The sequence below is a fragment of the Gekko japonicus genome, unplaced genomic scaffold, assembly GCF_001447785.1.
Source record: "Gekko japonicus isolate JY-2015 unplaced genomic scaffold, Gekko_japonicus_V1.1 scaffold337, whole genome shotgun sequence".
Taxonomy (NCBI): Eukaryota; Metazoa; Chordata; class Lepidosauria; order Squamata; family Gekkonidae; genus Gekko; species Gekko japonicus.
In genome coordinates, this window is record NW_015175365.1 from 1,026,265 (window position 1) to 1,046,637 (window position 20,373).

Consider the following 20,373-nt stretch of genomic DNA (forward strand, 5'->3'; position numbering starts at 1 on the left):
TGTCCGGGGGGGGGAGGGGGGCGGGCAGAGAGGGCGCCGGCACAGGCGCCCAGCTGTCGTCGTCGTCGTCGCCCAGTTCCTTCATACTGATTTGGACACGGAGTCGGAGGGAGCCGGTGCCCGCGAGCGAGGGCGAGAAACGCTGGCGGGCCATCCCACGGCCGTGCGCTGCGTGGCGCAGGAATCCGTGGGAATTGCCCTCCGCGGAAGGGGATCCCGAGGCAGGCGCCTGGGCTGCTCTTTCCTGGTGGGACTCGCCCCGGGCGACGCTCGGCATGGCGGGCGGGGAAGGAGGGGTGGGTTTGTCCCTGACAGCCGCCCAGCCCCCCGGCTCTTGCGTTGGGTCGCGCGCACTTACTGAGCTCAGAGAGACGTCAGAGGGCCGACGGCGTTGCGGGGGGAGAGCGGGGGGTGGGGTGGGGTGGGGGAGAGAGCTTTGCCTGCCTGCCAGCCCGGAATCGTTTCCGGCGTCCCGGCTGCAGTCCCGCCGCTTGCTCCTGCCTGCTACACGGCGGCGCATCTGCCCCTCAGCTGCGTGGGTGCCATCGGATTTTGCAGACCTCGCTGGAGTCTGCAGGTACCTCGCTGTATGAGGGACGTGCCCGAGGCGACTCCCTGAAAAAACTGGCACCTGAACACTCTCAGTCGACAGGACCTTACTGCCTTCCCACGAAAAGATACATGAACTACAGACTAGGGCTACTTCTGAGAGAACAGGTTAGCAAGGCCCCTTTCATCTGCAAGCACTTGGGCTTCATGGTAAAACTTGCTCTGGCTTTTGAAAGCCAACTGATAGTTTTAAGATAGAGTCAGGTGGGAAGCCATGTTGGTCTGAAGCAGCAGAACAAAGTTTGAGTCCAGTGGCACTTTTTAAGACCAACAAAGTTTTATTCAAGGTGTGAGCTTTCATGTGCACACACATTTCTTCAGATATCTGAAGTATGCGTGCACAGGATAGCTTATACCTTGAATACAGCTTTGTTGGCCATAAAGGTGCCACTGGACTCAAACTTTGTTCAATTGTTTTAAGGTCTCACACACCTTAAAACACAGGCCTTCTTACAGTTAATGAAGCCTTAATCCATGTTTTCCAAAACCTGTTTTGAGCTGGGGGTGGTTGCACTGTATCCCTTAGATATGTAAAAACCCTTTTAAAAAATCAATTTGGCTTCAAGCCAAAGCAAGTTTAAAGAGCCCTTGTGAAATCAACCCAAGATAGGCCAGTAGATGCACCTCAGTAATGTTGAGTGCTGAAGGCATTAAAACAAAAACCAACAACTTGGGCCACATCTTCCGAAATAATTTTATTCCAGATGGTGATCTAAATATTCCAAAAGTCACATTGTTCTGCATCTATCAACACTGTCCTGAGATACATGTCAGAAGTTGTGGGCGTCATTAAAAGGCAAGTTCAGAACTAGTCGCTACCTTGCCAGGTGGCTTCAGAGCTTAGCCCCAACATGTTGTCACCATCTCACAGGATTTCACTATATGAAAATAATGCAAAACTGGATTTTGTTAGCAGCTCTGGCCATGGGACAGTTTCTCCCACTGGATTTACCCTGCCCAGTGTACTTGCCTAGAGAAATGTTCTGTGATTTAACTGTTAAAGCATCGCCCTCTTGTGGATGAATATTGCACCCACATTTATTATGAAGGCTCTCTGGAGCGTCGGTAAGGCCTCCTTCTTTAGGGTGGCTCTGCTGCCACAACATGGTAGGTTGCATGATGAATGAAACCCACTCAGATGGTTCTGAAACAACATTTCCCCCCTAAAGGTAGGAATAACAGCAACAACAAAATCTAGTATAATTTTTCACAATTAGGAAATTAGAATAGGATCAGGCTGAAGGCTAAGTATTTTTGCAGTTGTGTCACAAAGAATATAAAGATTTTTAGAAGATACAGACTTTGATCCCTCTAACAGAAGACCCCCCCACACATCCTCTGGAACAGGATGAGGGGAATTTCAGGTTGCTGTGAGGGGCAGAGGGTGAGAAAGATGTGTTCCATTAAAAATTCTTCCACCTGTGATAAAACTTCAAGGGATTTAAGCAATAATGGATGGTGCTAACTTCCAGTCATTAAAAAAACCCCAAAACTCAGCCATCTAAGCTTTATAGCATTCTTTTTTTGAGGCAATATCATCTTTCTGATTTTAAACAATGTTACTGAAAGCAAGGAAGTGTTCAGTAACAAATGTTTAGGGACGCCCTGAAAGTCTTTAGATCTTGTATGGGATATTGTGTTTAGCTCATTTAATGGCTAATCGCATTGGGAAAGTAGAAAATCAAAAGGCAAGATGGATGTGTAGCGGTTAGAGTATTCTACTATAATCTGGGAGACCCTGGTTTTTCCCCACTCCCATCATGGAAGCTGGGATAATCTTGGACCGGTCAGACACTCTCAGCTGAACCTACCATAGGAATTTGGTGAGGATAAAATGGAGGCAAGACAAATAATGTAAATGCGTTTTGGAAAGAGGCAAGGTATAATGGCAGCAAATAAATAAAATGTTGGTGGGGCTGATCAAGCAACCAGAATATGCAGTGTGTTTTCATTTAAGGGATGCAACAATTCAAGGTCATAATAGCCACTGGTGCATTAAAACAGATCTGAAGAGTGGCATATCTTCTGGAGAAGTCGGGAGCAGGATTCCCTTCCTTTCTAGTGCATATCAAATATTGCTGGCACCTGTTTCGCAAAGCTTTTGTACCAGTAACTGATATACCATAATACAGGCTATGGATACAGGTAGCAGTAGGGCGTTTCCCAACTGAGAGATCAAGAAATAGAACACCAGAGTTTTGTCTGAAACCACTGGCATGATCCTACAAGTTTTCATTAATCCAGTTGAAGTAATTCTGGCTGTAATCCTAAACACTCACCTGGAGAAAGGTAGGACATGCACTTGTGAGTACACTTTAGTTAAGATGGCACTGCTCCTTGCCTGGGGGTATCCCTGAAACTGTGACTGTGTCAGTGCCCCCACACATCTCATGATGACTTCACAAGCTACTAGACTGGTATAAAAGCAAGACACGTTTGCAGTGAAGGTAAGTCCTATCTTTTATTTTCCTCCCTAATGGTATTTTAATTGAAAGACCAAAGAGAACAGTGACATATTGTTATTCTAAACACTAAAATGTAAATACTGAACATGCAAATAACTTTTCGGGCAGGGAAATCACTTGTGAACTGAGTAAGCAGAGATGAACTCATTGGCCCTGAATCACATACAGAAACAGGTTTCTGAGTGTTGCTCCATGCTGCTGCAGGGCTGGGTGGTCCTTTGTATTCAGCAACTTTTCTTCCCCAGTTCCGAGATCCACAAATGCAGCATCAAGCCCACTCCCCCCCCATCCCCCAGTCTGGGAAAAGGAAGGTCGTATAGGAAGCCACTTCCCTGCTCCTGCTAATCTGTTCAGTGTAGCTCCCACTGGATCTGTGCTGTGGAGGACATTGATTAATCCGTATACGGCCGTATCATATTGTCTACATGGTGGTGTCGTACTTTTGCTACTACATAGTAACTTTCACCTCAGCAGAGCTACTATTGGCATTTCTGCATATATTGCAACCATAGGCCACAAATGCTTTGGCCCCACTGTTTTGAGGAGAAACCACTTGCTTCCTCAGGTATTGCACTGGAAAGGTGCTAGAAGTTCAGTGCTTCACTTAGCACTGTAATTGCAGGTTTGTCGTGTCAGCTGCTGCAAAAGAGTGTGACTAACATTAGTTTGAAATGCAGACAGACAAAGTATATTGTTATAGGAAGGAAAATAATTGCATTAACTAGCTGTACATGAGCCTGGAAGAAACATTCATGCAGGTTAAATTAATAAAAACCATACATACTTTTGTTATTCCTGTTGCAAAAGTTGGAACACAACTGGAAATGGATATAATTTTGGTTGGTTAAGTTTTGAGTCAAACAGGACCCTAATGATTTTCCTGATCTTTCTCACAATCCTGCTCTTAGAACTGAATCCCGTTTTACACATTAGTTACAGACACCTAACTCTAATGTAACTGTATGCTGAAGTTAGCAGTTTGCAGTTAATATACTGTACATATACAGCATTTTTGATGGCATTAACAGAATTCAATGAAAGAAAGCAACGTCAAAATCCTGATCTTTGGCTCTACCTTCATCTTAATTCCAGTGTAGGACTTAATGTTAAGAACTTTCCTGCATGTCCCCTCTGGTGGGACAGGTGAACACTAGCAGTCATTTTCTTGGTATCTTTGAACATTCTTTTTTGTGAAGCAGGCAGCCAGAAGCATTGCTCAATGAAACATACTTTTGCGTAGCCGTAGACATGGTAGCTGTCTCACTGGAACCTTAGCCACTACCTATTGGCTCACAAGAGCATTTAGTTGAAACTCAAGTGCAAAGAACGGTCTGATGTTGATACAGGATCTTGCCTGGTTTGTAATCTAAGTGGACATATCTACCCTTTGAGCTGGTAGACAGGATTACGGAGTTCTGATTCTCCCTCCCCAAGTTATGGTCAGCTGCCTCGACCCTTAGAACACATGGAATTTGTAGTGACAGGTGGCTGAGCTGGAAACTCTTGAGAAACACCAAATCATGACACAGTTTGCATTCAGGTTCTTTGGGCAACCTAACGCTGTAAAAAAAATAATCAAAAACTGATGCTGCTCACCTGGCATGAGAGTTCTAGATGCAGGCCTCTTCCCCACAAATTGATCAGAGGAGAGGGAATAAAGGGAGCATGTACTGAACACCCACCTCTCGGTCCTGCCTCACCTTATCAACTGGGCATACTGATAGGCCCCACCTCCTGCATGATGCTGGAAGAATCTGTAGCCCCATGTGACATAACCACTTTGTCTGGGCTGGCATTGACACCAGTTTTACTTTGCTTAGTCTCAATAATGCCAGTAAGATCCCAAGTTACCAAAAGCCTCAGTCTTATTGCAGTAGACCCTAGCTGTCAGGCGGAAAGGGGGTCCCCCTTGATACCTTTCTTCTTTACAAAACTGGCATGGGGACAAAGGGCAGTAGAAATGGGGCCGATGATAACTGCAGTGTTGCCGTTGTCCTCTCCCTTCCCTTCTACATAATGGATATGAGGAGAGATCAGAGCAAGCACAAGCCAGGCTAACAAGAATGCAACACACCACTAAGCACAGAACAACAGATCGTTGGGGCACTGGTAGAGCACTACTCAATATAAACCTGCATTATATACTGGGATGAATTTAGAGAACTGCACTTTCAGTTAATTACATGTAATAGCACTGAGCAGATGAAGCAAAGGAAAAATACTATGCAACATTTGACCATCAAACTGTTCTTCTACCTTTAGGATTCCTAAAGTCAATCAAGAATTTTATTGTAACGATAACGTAATCTGTCATTTGCACAAGTGTTTCTTATGCCTACATTGCAATAAATAATGTAGTTAAATTATAAGCTTGGAACATTACCCTCTGAACATACAGATCAAAGTACTGTGTACAGGAATGAATGAGCAAAAAGATAAATTAACATTGACTCTAAAGCAGATATGATTTGTGACTTAGAATGCAACAGGGTATGTTAGGTCATATTTTGTATAGCATTTTCTGTACAACTATTTTTGACATGACATAACACTTTCACACCAATCTCAAATCATGACCTCAGTATTATTAAAGAGAAAAAAAAATCAATCCTATGTGTGTGGATTTCTAGACAAACAGAAGTAAAACCACTTTAAATTTGACTTAAAGCCTTTTTATTGTGATCACCAAGTCCATACTATTTTACAAAATCTTAATACAAAACACTTGAGGTTTCATAGTAGCAAATAAGAACCACCTATAAAACACATATTTTAAATAAAGTTCATTTACCAAGTCCTTCAAATGGATTTTATTTGATCAGATTTCTGATCTGAAGATATTTTGTTTCACAGGTTTCCACCAAGGAAACAGGATGCTTCTCCTTTTCTTTAGTTTGAACATTTCTTGAAGTCAAAGCTATCTTAGTGCACACATAAAATACAAATGTGCAATTTTAAGAGGCATTTTTTTTGCAGTTCTGTACAGAAGTCATTCAATCAATGGATGATTTTTCTGAACAAGTTTAGTAACATCTCCGAGAACATTCCTTAATACTCTCTGATATTATAGAGGCACAGTTTACACAAAACCACTCCCATTGCTGTCTTCTCTCTCCAGTTCAAAATCTGGAACGAGAGAAGCGGTGCCAAAGCACCTGATTGACTGCAGTAAACTACTTTGCTATTTTCAGCTAGGTTGGTTCCATACCACTTCACTGGCAACAGAAAGAAAACGTGTGAGACCAAATTTTTGCAGCCAATTAGAATTTAGGATTTACTTACTACTGTTTTACTTACTGAATTTAGGATTTACTTACTGCTCATTTAGCGCAACTTGCATCTTAACTCAGAAAGAGTGGTGATGCAGATACTACTGCAGTAAATTAAACTAAACAAACTTATGTGACTCATCTAAGAGGAGCGGTGTCAAACTGGAAGAGTGAACTTGCATATTATTGTAGCTTCTCTGTAACTGGGAAAGCTTGCATTCTCCTGGTGGGGGCAATCTCACATGAGTTCATACTTCCAACTGTACAGATGACTTTCATAAGCAGTACTGTCTCACCAGCTCATAGTACCACAGATAATAAGTGAACATTATAGTATTTACTCTGAACTGCACTGTGGAGTTCTTGATACTTTTATACCTAGTAAATGAACTATTTATTTATTATTATATTCAATTCTTACTGGATAATTCTTACTATTCAGTTCTTACTGGATAATTCTACTAATTTTGTGAAATAGTTTGTTCCCCACCCTCCATAAACATCAGCAATAGAATGCAGAATTGTTGAGTCCTACGTATCATGTTTTCATGCTTCCCCATTTTACCCTTAATGCACTATTTTCATGTTTTACTTTCCAGTGCTCTTGTATACAGAATAGACCATTTCCCTGCACCCATCCTAAATAACAGTTGCAAGAACTGATGATTGTCAAAAGAAGACTCAGTTCTTTTGCTGCATCACACAACTTGCACTGCATACACAAATGCTTATTGTTGTGTAAATAATACACAATCCAATTGTTCTTCATACCCCAGGTGGTGATGTCCTGACTGCACAGCCTTTGATATAATGGAATATAATTTTGATTGCATTTTATCTTTCACATCCAGGGCTCCCATCCTTCCCAAACTCTGCCCAGGATATTTGAGTCTGTGGCTTGGTCTATAAGGCACTTCACCTGTATTTCTTCTGAAAGACCATCTTCTGCCTCTTTGGCTCGGATATTATGTTCTTTGCTCCCTCGTGCTACAGATACATAATATCTGTAGGCAGATGATTTTTCGTGGCCCAGCCGCAATTCATCACTTTAATAAAAGACATTAAAAACAAATACTGTTTATTTGAGAAATGTGTCAGTTGAATTTCCCTAACTAAGGCTGCTTCCACACAGGATTGTTTGTTTGTTTGTTTGTTTTGGGGGGGGACACCTCCACACAACACTGTCCTGCAGTCATCCTCTTTCAAGGCTTTCCTAGCCCTCAATACGCTTCCCCAAATCTGCTGCAGTTTGATGTTTTTTGAAAGAATGCTGTCCATGCATGCTATTGCATTGCCTGGAAGGAGCCGTGTACATTTTCCTGCCCTGCAGAAATCCCACCCACATCAGCAACATTGCCCCACCGCCAGTCCCTTTTGGGCACCACTCTCCCACCATTTTTCTCCTACCAAACCACTGCAGGACTTTTTGCAGGCTATTAAAAAAGTTAGTAATTCCTATTGCAATATAGGATAATTATACTATAATGATTTACAGCCACAATCTCTTTCCATTTCAAGATTTAGCTCCTCTGAATTCCTGGTTTTGTTTGTTTAAAAAATGAAGTCTCCAGCCCTTTTTGTTGCAGGGATACAAGAAAAAATGCAGGTCATTTTTGTCCAAACTGCCTGGAAGGAAAGGAAAGGGGAAGGTGCAAGAGAGCTGGAGTGGGACAGGAAGTCAGTAAATGGTGGAACCTGAAACAGGTCAAACAGTGATTTCCCCACATAACAGGTAAAGGAAACGAAAGGTGAGGAGCAAGGTTTCAGGGGGAACAGTACTATTTGTATGCTGATGGTGTGCTGTAACAAAGGTATGAAGATTTGTTTTTTAAGGCGGCGAGTCGCTAAATCGTTCCCCTCACCTTCAGTTCCTTGTAGGTCATGGCTTGTTCTTTTCTTTGAAAGTTCAAAAAATTAAAAAATGCAAAGTACTTAAGAGACTTACCTGGTGATCACAGCTGGATTGGCACCAGCTAATTTTCTTCTTGCAAAATTTACTTTTTGGAGGGGATACCAATTCACTTCATCCATATTTATGTCTTTAGTCCATGTTCCACCTTTTTTCAACTGTTTGAGTTCAAAATTCTAGGGAGAGATTCACATATAAACCCATGAAGAATAATCTCATGGATAACCACAGTATTCATCACATGATATATGCCTGATATTTCAAGCCATATACAGAAATGTGATTGATATGCATAGCATATTTTATTATAATTAAAAGTTAGTGCAAAGTGATATTCGTAATTTCCTTATTTCTTAGATGCTCAACAGAAACAGTAGCATATTATTTATTTATTTATTACTTTAACTTTTACCCCGCCCTCCCCACCGAGGCAGCCTCAGGGCGGCTTACATAAAGAAACACTAGAAAACAATAATATCAATATCAATATAAAATACAAGATAAAATTATTAAAATTATTATATGACCACATCAAGAAAAAACAGGTAGTTTACCTGTAACTGATGATCTTCAAGGGGTCATTTGTGCAGTCACACACGAGTTCTGCGCCTGCACTCGAACCCGACTTCAGAGAACTACAAGAACTAGCCTCTGGTTTTGGCACGCTTCCTTCTCATGCTCTGGGGAGCAGACATTGACTGCGCATGTCTGGAGCGGGGGAGGAAATGCCCCCTCCCACTCAGTTTCTTCCAGCCACCGCTAGCAAGTCCCAGAAAGACAAGGACTCCTTGTCTGTCCATTGGGAGGAAAGCACATTGCAGGGGAGTGCAAATCCATGCCCCTATGAACTGCAGATCCTGGACAGGAGCCAAGTGGGACTTGGAGAGGTTCATGCAGACCCAAGGATGCTAGTAGCCAGAGCATGGTGGACACATCTCGACAAAGCTGATGCTGGGAGTGGGAGATTAGCAGCCAGTCGTCGATGTAGAGAAAAACAGTTAGACAATGACAGCTGCATTGTCAGAGGAAAGCAGCAACCTCTGCCATGCACTTTGTGAAAACTCTTAGTGCCATTGAGAGGCCAAAGGGGAGAACTTGGTATTGGTAGTGGTTGGGTCCTACTGTAAATCTCAGGAAACAAGAATATTATGGATGGATGGTGATGTGGAAATAGGTGTCCTGCAGATCGAGAAATGCCAGCCAGGTGCCCTTGGGGTTCAGGGGGAGGATGGATTGAAGAGTAATCATCTGGAATTTTTTGTATGGAATGTAGTGGTTGAGTTGTCACAGGTCCATAATGGGGTGTTTGCCTCCGTCCCATTTTGGGACAATAAAATATTGGATGTAGAATCCTTTATGATGTTGAGTTTGAGGGACATGCTCTATGGTTCCCTTGGCTAGGAAACCTTGAACTACTTCTTGGAGGAAGCTGGAGGGGGGCATCACCACAAAATGAGGGACGTGCGGGGTCAAAAGAAACTTAATGGTGTATCCTAGGCGAATGATGGTGAGGACCCAGGTGTCTGTGGTGATGCATTCCCAGGTGTCGATGAAAGGGCATAGCCTGGTGCCCCAGGACGGGGTAACCAATGGAGGGTGAGGAGGACTGTGCCAGAGAGTCAAAGAGACTGTTTTGCAGGAGGTGTTGCCTTTTTGGAGTAAGGGCCTCTCGGCTTCTGGTGGTACAGTTGTTTGGCCAGGGGAGCCTTGTGTTTCGACTAGTCTGACTGATGGGGAGACCGAGAACATTTGGTCCCGCTGGGCTTCCAGGTCTTGAATCTGGGGTTTGTGGTTGTGAGGACTGTGATGCCCCTAAACTGCGAGCTCTTTTACAGTTATCATCTATGTTAGTGAGGGTCTCATCCGTGGAGGCATGGAACAGGCCTTCTCCATCAAAAGGTAGATCCTCCACCTTCGATTTTATGCCAGGTTGTAGGGTGGTAGAGCATAGCCAAGCGTGTCTTCTAAGGCCGACTGAAGTAGCCATGGCCTTCAATGAGCAGGATACTGCATGATGAACAGTACTGATTTGTTGTTTTGTCAATTTAGACAATTTGTTGAGAAGAGTAGTAGCAGTCTTCTGGGAGGCCTCGGGCAGTTCTGTAACCAAAGTGGAAAGCTGGTTTGTCAGATGAAAGAAGTAGGCCGAAAAGTACGCTAAGTAGTTGTGGATCTTGGCTGTCGTAGTGGTGACTGCATACATCTTTCGCCCCGGGGTATCCAATTTACGGCCTTCATGGTCTGATGGTGCAGGGTGTTCAGCTTGTTTGGATTTAGAGGCAGAGTGCACTATGATGGAATTCTGAGCTGGGTGGGAGAAGAGAAATTTCGAGTCCGACGGTTGGACTTGGTAGAGAGTGTCAAGGCACCTCGATGTTGGTGGGATAGAAGTGGGTTTGTCCCATGCCTATCGGAGAACATCTAGGTGAACTGGGAGCATGGGAAGTAAGGATGCTGGCAGAAGGTCCAATTGTACTAGTTTGTGGACTAGATCCATAACCGTTGGGGCGTCACTGGTGAGCTGAATGTTCAAAGCGGCAGCCATGTGAGTCACCAGTTCGAGGTAAGCCTTGGACCCCTCCAAGGGTGATAAAGAACCCCAATGAACTGTGTCCGAATCCGGGGAAGTATGAAGTGATCCAAGTGAATAATCTTCCGAATCCAACCCCTTGGACCCGGCATCTGATGGTTCCGAGGCAGAGGTCTGGAGGCCAAGTTTGTTCATTGGTGCGGCTGATGTTGGCATGGGTTGGTCCACTGGCATGTTGATCGAGGGCCTAGGAGGGGTGGCAATGGTAGCTGTTGGAGAAGCGGAAGGCAGCTGTATGATGATGGGAGCATCTGGTGGACCAAAAACTAGTAAGTCTTCCAATTGGTATGGTGAATAGGGACGCAAGTAACGGTCCTGATCTTGGTATGAGGAACGGGATGGAGATTTGTAACGTTCCCAAAGGGATCAAGGAAAACGCTCCCGTTGAGATTGATTTTGGGACTGTTGCGCCCATTGGTACCAACCAATCCTTCGACTTGTGCGATTTGTTCTGTTTCGGCACGTCAGGAGACAAGGCCCTTTGGACTGTTTGTCGGTCTCACGCTTTGAGGCCGTTAAGGCCACAGAGGTTGCCGACTTGGCCGAATCTCCCCTCTGAGCTGGGGGAGGTGGTGAGGCTCTAGAGTTTGAGGACTGGGACATCACTGGGCGCAAGGAGGCCTCCAGGAGGTGGCGCTTCAGTCTCGCAGCTCTATTATTTCAAGCCGGTTTTCTAAAATTACTGCAATGGGTGCAGGAATCTGGTTTGTGAGCCTCACCCAGGCAGAAAAGAAACAGTGAATGTCCATCGGTGGTAGGGATGTTCCCCTCACAATTTTGGCAATGTTTTAAAATGGGTCTTCCCTTCCATGCGCCACCGGCAGGGTCCAAGGGGAAGGGGGTGGGGGAAGACAATGACAAGGGAGAAAAAACTCACAGAAAGTTCTTTTTGTTTTTTGGGTAGAGGTATTGTCGACGGAGACGAAGAAAACAGCAAAGACGGTGAGAAGAACGAAGCAAAATGAAGAAGAGGCATATAAGGTAGCTCAGTAGGAGGAATACAGCGAGGTAGGTTTGACCAGGGCAATGGTCGAAAAGAAACTGAGTGGGAGGGTGTTTCCTTCCCTGCTCCAGACATGCACAGTCGATGTCTGCTCCCCAGAGCGTGAGACGGAAGCACGCCAAAACCAGAGGAAGTGTGCCAAAACTTGCTCTTGTAGTTGTCTGAGGTTGGGACTGCACAGAGACCACGAAGAAGATCATTGTTTTACTTGCAAGCTGCCTTGAGCAGGACTCTCAAAAGGCAGCACGGAAATATCCTAAATAAATTAATAAATAGAAATTGTTGCCCAACAGAATAAACAGTCATACAAAATTGTGTGGGCAGGGATTCCTGTTGCTTCCCCCATTAGCTGTCCTCCCCCATCAGTCCCAGAGTCTCCTAAGAGGGGCAGCTTTTTAGAGGCCTGAAATGGGAAAGGGAAAGCCGCAGAGGGCTGTTCCATGAGCCTCTGCTCCTTTCGCAGAAGGGATGGACCCAACCCAGCCCCACTCTCTGTTGCCTCTCATAGCCCTAAAGCTCCCTCCTCCCTTGAATATAGTGTCTCCTGCTCATCATTTCTCCCCTCCTCTCTCCATTAGGTATGCAAAGCTTTTCAGCCACAACCACAATGAATCTATTGGTGAAAGATACAAAGCATACAAATTACTAAATAAAAACATTTCACATCCTCACGTAACCATCCTGTCTTCCTTATATGTCCCAATCTCTCTTGCTTTATGCAGATAAACCAGGACTGACGACAAGACAACCTACTTTCCAATCTAAGGAAGGCTCCTTCACAAATATATCCATTGTATTAATGAGAAGGTCTGGATATACACGGTAGGCTTTTAAGGAATGCACCATCACACTGTAAATAAGGCCGGTTTCCTTCATAGGCAACATCAAATTAATGAACTGGCGCGTCAAACGGAAGGGCATCAGCTCTGGCACAGGCAGAAACTGCACAAGGAAAAGTTAAAATACATTTAAAATAAAAGCTATAAAGAAATAAATAACACAGTAGCTTATCTACTTTTGCTGTCCCCCAGACTAAGAACTTAATAATGATCAATAGCCTGAATTCAAGGGAATATTGAAGGAAAACGGCTTCTAGAGAATAAACATTGGCATATGTTATTCAATTTTTCCTATCCCACTTTCTGTCACTGCAGAACACTTCCATCTGGTTTCCTTCACTAATCCAAGCAGTTCTTCAAACGTTATTCCATTCTGTTGTTAACAGCTGCCGTGGCTTAAAGACAAACTGTTATTCTCACCAACTCAGTTTTTATTTGTGCAGTGATACCATTTATTAATTTTGATTGATTTATACAACCATTACAAATTTCCATATGCGAGTGCAATTTTGAGTTTTCCCAATTTTCAGCACTCCTAATGAGGGTTTGTTTCACTAACAGCAGGAATATTCCAGATGGGCAGCTGAATTTTAAATGCTTTACACTCAGGGGTCCGTTGGGCCTGGAGCGCACTGGAGCACCGCTCTGGCAGCCCAGGAGAGGGCAGAAATGGCAGTGGTGGCAAGCCCCGCCCCCAGCTGCCCAACCCTGACCCCACGCTCCTTCTCTAAACTTTAAACCCCTTCTCTCTTTCCACTATATTCTATGGGCCATAGAATACAATGGAAAGATCTTTAAACTTTAAACTCTTTCTCTCTTCGCTTCTCCCCCACACCTTGGCTGGGTGGGGGGAAGCGAAGAGTGAAGGGGTTTAATGTTTAAAGATCTTTCCATTGTATTCTATGGCCCATAAAATATAATGGAAAGAGAGAAGGGGAGGCATCTTCAAAAGCCTCCCTTCTCCCAGCCAGCCTGCCAAGGTAGACTGGGGGAGGGGAAACGAAGAGAGAAGGGGTTTAAAGTTTAAAGATCTTTCCATTGTATTCTATGACCCATAGAATATAATGGAAAGAGAGAAAGGGTTTTAAACTTTAAACCCCTTCTCTCTTCGTTTCCCCCCCCCCAGTCTACCTTGGCAGGCTGGCTGGGAGAAGGGAGGCTTTTGAAGATGCCTCCCCCCCTTTTGCTTCCCCTTTCTGACATCACTTCTGGTGATGCAGGGGGTGTGGCATATGCTAATGAGCTCCTGCAGCTCTTTTTCTACGAAATGACCCCTGTTTACACTGACAGCTTGACCAGCGAAAAGGGATCCAAAAAAGGAACAAGGAAGAATTTGGAGATATCAATAAACAAGCACATTATTAATTCCCCATAACATTTAAACTTGTATGAAGTAAATAGCAGAAAATGTACATAGGCAGGAAGAATACCTGTGTAGCGGAACCAAATGCATGTCCAAAGTCTATTCCCACCATGCCACCCGTCTCCATGTTGACCATGAAGTTGGACAAATGCCTATCTCCAATACCAAGAATCCAGTGGCTGATACACATCAATGCATGAGAGCTGGCAAAATGGGATCGCAGAGACAGAAAGGCCTCTGGAGTTGTGCTCATCTTAACAAACGCCCTCCTTAAGAGAAGCAAAATGTATATATTAGAAGTTGCACTTCAGCCCTATATTCCATAAATGCCATTTCCTCGGCAGTCAAAAATAATACACTCCAGATAAAGAACTACCTTCCCCCCTTACCTTTCCAGACACATGGCAAAATGCGTAAGAAGATAATAGAAGTGGAGAAGAAGAGATCAGAGTGGCAAAGCCTGATCATCAGAGTTTCAACCTGCACAAGCCAAGAACTGGCCTGGGAGCATGAAAAGGCAGGGAATGGATGTGAAGGAGGGGGATATAAATAACGATGTCTGCAGAGGGGCTGTGGTCCTTTGCCACCTTCAAATGTAACTCATACACATAGTAACCATAGTCCCTAGTATTTCAGAGCCTGTAGTTTATAAAGAGTACACTTACCTTAGCAGGTCTTCAGGCACAAGGTTTTCCCGTTGTTGGAAAGATGTCACTGTCTCTATACGACTAGCTTTTCTGGAAGCAGACAAAATATTAATAATTAGGAACATAACAGAATTGTTTAAAGCAGAAAAAAAATCAATAATAAAATGCAGATCATGTTTTGGTCTTAGTTTACATTTATTTATTTATTGTATTTATATCCCTCAAATCCCTAGAACGGGCTCAGGGTGGGTAACATCATATTACAATAAATACAATTAAAATTTAAAACACAGTATAAACATTAAAATCAGTGGTTGCAGCTTAACAACAACAACAAAATCAGCTGGCTATGAAAGATTCTGGCCCAGATGAAATAATGGCCAGTTACCAGTGGGTGGGTGACAGCAACCTCGGGGGAGGGGGCATAGGTGGACACCCGCTGCCTCAGCCAAAGGCCTGGTGGAACAGCTCCATCTTGCAGATCCTGCGGAATTGAAGGAGATCCTGCAGGGCCCTGATCTCAATGGGGAGCATGTTCCACCAGGCAGGGGCCAGGGCAGAAAAAGCCCTGCTTGAGGCAAGACAGACGTTCCTTGGGTTAGGAACCACCAGAATATGTTGACCCTTAGAGCGTAATGCTCTTCGAGGCATATACAGGAAAAGGCAATCCCTTAGATATGTTGGTCCCAGGCTGTGTAAAGCTTTGAAGGTTATTACCAACACCTTGAAGCTAATCCAGTACTCAACTGGTAACCAGTGCCGTTGGCAGAGCACATGCCGAATGTGAGCCCACACAGGCGTCAATGTCAGCAGGCGCGCCACCGCATGTTGCACCAGTTGCAATTTCCGGGTCAGCCTCAAGGGCAAGCCTTCATAGTAATTGCAGTAATCAAGCCTGGAAGTGACCACTGCATGGGTCACTGTAGCTAAGTCTTGGGGGGAGAGATAGGGCTTCAGTAACCTAATCTGCCTAAGATGGAAAAATGCAAATCTGGCAACTGCAGCAACCTGGGCCTCCACGGAATGAACAGCATCCAGTGTTACTCCCAGGCTCCTTACTGTCTGGACCGGCACCAAAGGCACCCCCCTTCCATCTATCCCAAATAGCCCTTTGAAATGCCTCTCTGTTTTCACTCCATGTCTAGCTTTGGATTTACAAGCTTATGCTGTAAAGCACCATGATGGTGCTGCATAAAGAATAATATATCTTATCTCCAGCATTTATTTAATGTCAATGATATGCTCTGTATAAGAATACAGTCTGCAACTCTCGTCTTCCCCCAAGACTTCAAAATTTCAAAACATCTCTACTACCGACCCACGTGTTCGAGACCACTGATCTAGTAAACCGTCCTCTACCTCATTATTAGCAGTTTTCTATTCTTTTTATGAAACTTTGTTCTTTTCCTTCAATATGAAGACACTTTAGCACAGTCAATTCAGGTTCACAAATATTCTCAAAAACATTTTAACAACTGTGGTATTATTCCTTTCTATATAACTGTTCAATATATGTTTCTTTCTTGGACATCTGCAGGGGCATGGGGAAAGCTGAGCATACAAAACAACTTGCCAGATGAAGCAATTTAGAGCAGCCACTGCACATAAACCAGACCAAAGAGAAAGGAGCAGGAGTATGGACTCCTCTTTAAAGAGAAGCGTAACCCAATCCTTACACTGTGGATGCATGCAAACATTACAGGGCCAGGGTCTGCATTTGATCAGGGAACTTTTCATCTATCAAATGTTTATACCACCCTTTCCTCCATGGATAAACTCTCTCCGTTTATCTTCACAATTCCCCTTTAAGATTGAATGAGATTATCTCAAGGTCATCCCTTTTAACTTAGTCCAATTCTCTAACTAATACATTGCATTTATCCACTACTAAGACTATGGGTTACTTGCACTAAAAGATGCAGCGCCAAGACTCTGGGGATGTCCACACCTTTGCTCCCCATCTCCATCCAGCACCTTTACTGAATATGATCATCCTGTATGCCAAGCAGTGTGATATTACATCTGTTCTTAAAATAATCTCAGCATAAACTCAGTTATTCCAGTTGAATAGTGCAGCCCACAAACCTATCTTTCCCAAGGCAAGGGGGAAAACATACCCAATTTCAAACCTTTCAGGCTTTGTTAATAACAGGTATAAACATGGTTAACTTGGCATGCTTGTATATCCCCCATCGTCTTCTGATGGAGTGTGCTGAGACCAACTAAATACAATTTGTCAAGACACCTACATTTGAAATTTAAAAAACCCTCAAATTTGTCAAGACACCTACATTTGAAATTTTAAAAACCCTCAAACTGTTTAAGATGCCCACACAGGGTTGCAAACAGGCCGGGAGAAAAATGGCCTGTCCCTTTAACACATGCTTATAATGTGGAAATGGACAGTTAAAGTTTTTCCTGGCATGAAGGTAAGTCACATCATGTGGCAAATAACCCATTAAGCCTCTACTAAAAGGACTAAATGGAGCTGCGGTGGCTCAAGTGGTTAAGACACTGAACTGCAGGCTGTGGAAGGTCAGTAGTGCAGCAGTTTGAGACCTGGGTGCCGCATGATGGAGTGAGCTCCCATCTCTAGTTCCAGCTCCTGCCAACCTAGCAGTTTGAAAGCAAGAAATTGCAAGTAGATAAATAGGTACCACTTTGGTGGGAAGGTAACAGCGTTCTGTGAGCCTTGGTGTTTAGTCATGCCGGCCACATGACCACTGAAACGTCTTCGGACAGCGCTGGCTCTTCGGCTTTGAAACGGAGATGAGCACCGCAACCCTAGAGTCGGATTCGACTGCCTTTCGAGCAAGGGAACCTTTACCTTTTTAAAAGGACAGAACATTCTTCTCCAGGCAACTGCCAACCCTATGTGACAAACTGGATTTATCTGATGGCCTCTATGTGAGAAGGGAGCACACAGACTTCACAGTTACCAAGGTTCTATCTTCTCTGGTCAGTTTATAACAACTGAGTGGAGTACAGGACTTTATATCATTCCGATTAAAGAAGACTTTCTTATCAAGCATCCTGAAGAATTCTTGTGACTTGGAAAAGTTGCTTTTGAACCTGACTGGCTTCTATTTGTCAGTTCGAAGAAAGGAGGGGAGAGGAGAGAGAGAGGCCATCAGTGCTGAACTGCTGACACTTGAAAAGGATAGGACAAGTTGTTCCCCCAAGGGCACTACGGTCGGGGAGTCAAAATCTCTTGGTAATCCCAGGCCCCAGGAATATCAAATTTGCTGTCACCAGGGCCAGGGCGTTTTTGGTGGCGGCTCCTACCTGGTGGAACGAGCTCCTGGAGGAGATCCCGGCCCTGCGGGACCTTGCGCAGTTCCACAGGGGCTGCAAGATGGAGCTCTTCCGCCAAGCTTTTGAGTAGGAGCCGCCGCCACCACTATTCCATCATTGCTACCCCCCATTATTGCACCTCAACCACCAATTGTGCGGATATTAAATGGGGTGCAAGACGTCCCTGGATGAAGACAGGATGGTTGTGCTGCTAGGAGGTACGCTGTTGGCCTGGAATTAATAACTTTTACCAGACCCCCATCTTGCAACTATTGATTCTGTGACATCTAGAGCACCGACACTTTAGTGTTTTGTATTGTATTGTTTTATTCTGTTTTTATCTGTTTTAACTTTGGCACTTGTGCCTCTTTGTTAGCCGCCCTGAGCCTTCGGGGAGGGCGGGATATATATCCAATAAATAAATAAATGAATAAATTCCAGGTGGCAAAGCATCTGCTGTGGCTCTATGCCAGAAGGCAGCAACTCAACCAGACTCTCCGTGGCACCAGGTAAGAAAATTGGTGCCCTGCGGCTCAAAAAAACCAGAGGAATCTTTCCTGGGCAGCTCTTCTTTCCTGGCTTTGGATTGGTCTAGTGATTCTGGCTGGGAAAGTCCTGTCCCTTCACAGCCACAGTAGCTGTGCTCTTCTTCGGAATCATGGCATGTCAGAAATGTATTTCAGCCACTACTTACCTTTATTGCTGGAGGAGCTGCCAAGTGCCAGGAACATATTATTATTATTATTGTTATTATATGTGATGGGTAACTAATTATTTACAGCCTGGGGAGCTTCAGATGTATGAAGACATCAACAGGACAACAAGGCAGAATGTCATCCCAGATTTATATCTGTGCTTATTATGGCTATTTCAAACACAAAATAAAAAACTGTTACACAAAAATCATACAGTCTCCCTCATCATTCCTACAAGAGTAGAAATTGCTAGGAAATAGAAAACAAAAACAAGCCTGTGTTGAATCCTGATATAAGATAGTGTGGGATGAAGCACTGGCAGCAAAATTAACTTTTAATTTAATGAAATGTGAAAGATCTGACAGATTGGGCTTGCTTAAATTTATTTAGCAGCCCTTTAATATTCTTGTTTATTAGTCTATATGTAAAACTTTATTTTGAAAACCGATCTTTATTATTCATAAGAACATAAGAGATGCCAATGTTGGCTCAGGCCAAAGGCCCATCCAGTCCAACACTCTGTATCACACAGTGGCCAGAAATACCAGTGCCATCAGGAGGTCTACCAGTGGGGCCAGGACATTAGAAGCCATCCCACTGTTGACCCCCCCAAGCACCAAGATGACAGAGCATCACTTCCCCCAGAGTCCCTATCTATACCTTGTGGCTAATAGCCACTGATGGACCTCTGCTCCATATGCTTATCTAATTCCCTCTTGAAGCCGTCCATGCTTGTAGCCGCCACCACTTCCTGTGGCAGTGAATTCCAAGTGTTAATCACTCTTTGGGTGAAGAAGTACTTCCTTTTATCCATTCTAACCCGACCGCTCAGCAATTTCATGGAGTGCCCACGAGTTCTTGTATTGTGAGAAAGGGAGAAAAGTACCTCTTTCTCTACCTGCTCTTTCCCATGCATAATCTTATAAACCTCAATCATGTCACCCCTCAGTCGTCGTTTCTCCAAGCTAAAGAGCCCTAAGCGCCTTAACCTTTCCTCATAGGGAAAGTGTTCCAACCCTTTTATCATTCGAGTTGCCCTTTTCTGCACTTTTTCCAAAGCTATAATATCCTTTTTAAGGTGTGGTGACCAGAATTGCACACAGTATTCCAAATGAGGTCTCACCATTGTGCATGAGGTGTTGCCTTTGTGCTACATGGAAAATTCCTAGTAAGATAGCGGCTAGACGAAATAACTGTTGTAATAGGTGATTTTAACTACCCACACAATGATTGGGTCAATATGTGTTCAAGTCGGGAAAAAGAGATTGAGTTTCTAGACACTCTCAATGAAACAGAGAGTATAAACGGCAATTTTCTCAGTGGAGGGTGGTAAGTAGTGGCGTACCCAGGGATCAGTACTCAGTCCAATGCTTTTTAACTTGTTTATTAATGATTTGAAGTTAGGAGTAAGCAGTGAAGTGGCTAAATTTGCAGATGACACAAAGTTGTTCAGGGCGGTGAGAACCAGAGAGGATTGTGAGGCACTCCAAAGGGATCTGTCAAGGATGGGCGAGTGGGCGTCAACGTGGCAAATGAGGTTCAATGTGGCCAAGTACAAAGTGATGTACATTGGAGCAAAAAATCCTAACTATAAATACACATTGATGGGGTCCAAAATGGCAGACTGACCAAGAGAGAGATCTTGGAGTTGTAGTCAATAACTCACTGAAAACATCGAGACAGTGTGTGA

At 44.0% G+C, this 20,373-nt stretch overlaps 1 protein-coding gene across 1 annotated transcript in view; it reads right to left on the reverse strand.

The window, feature by feature from the left end:
- Positions 1-6,040: 6,040 nt before the first annotated feature.
- Positions 6,041-20,373, reverse strand: part of PRKDC (protein kinase, DNA-activated, catalytic polypeptide) — a 141,213-nt gene continuing 126,880 nt past the window's right edge. Inside the window, exons 82-86 of the mRNA XM_015425442.1 lie at positions 14,713-14,784; positions 14,115-14,316; positions 12,599-12,787; positions 8,289-8,428; positions 6,041-7,389 (exon numbers count right to left, since the gene is read on the reverse strand). Coding sequence (XP_015280928.1) covers positions 7,185-7,389; positions 8,289-8,428; positions 12,599-12,787; positions 14,115-14,316; positions 14,713-14,784 — 808 coding nt within the window. The 3' untranslated portion in view covers positions 6,041-7,184. The remainder of the gene's footprint in view (positions 7,390-8,288; positions 8,429-12,598; positions 12,788-14,114; positions 14,317-14,712; positions 14,785-20,373) is intronic.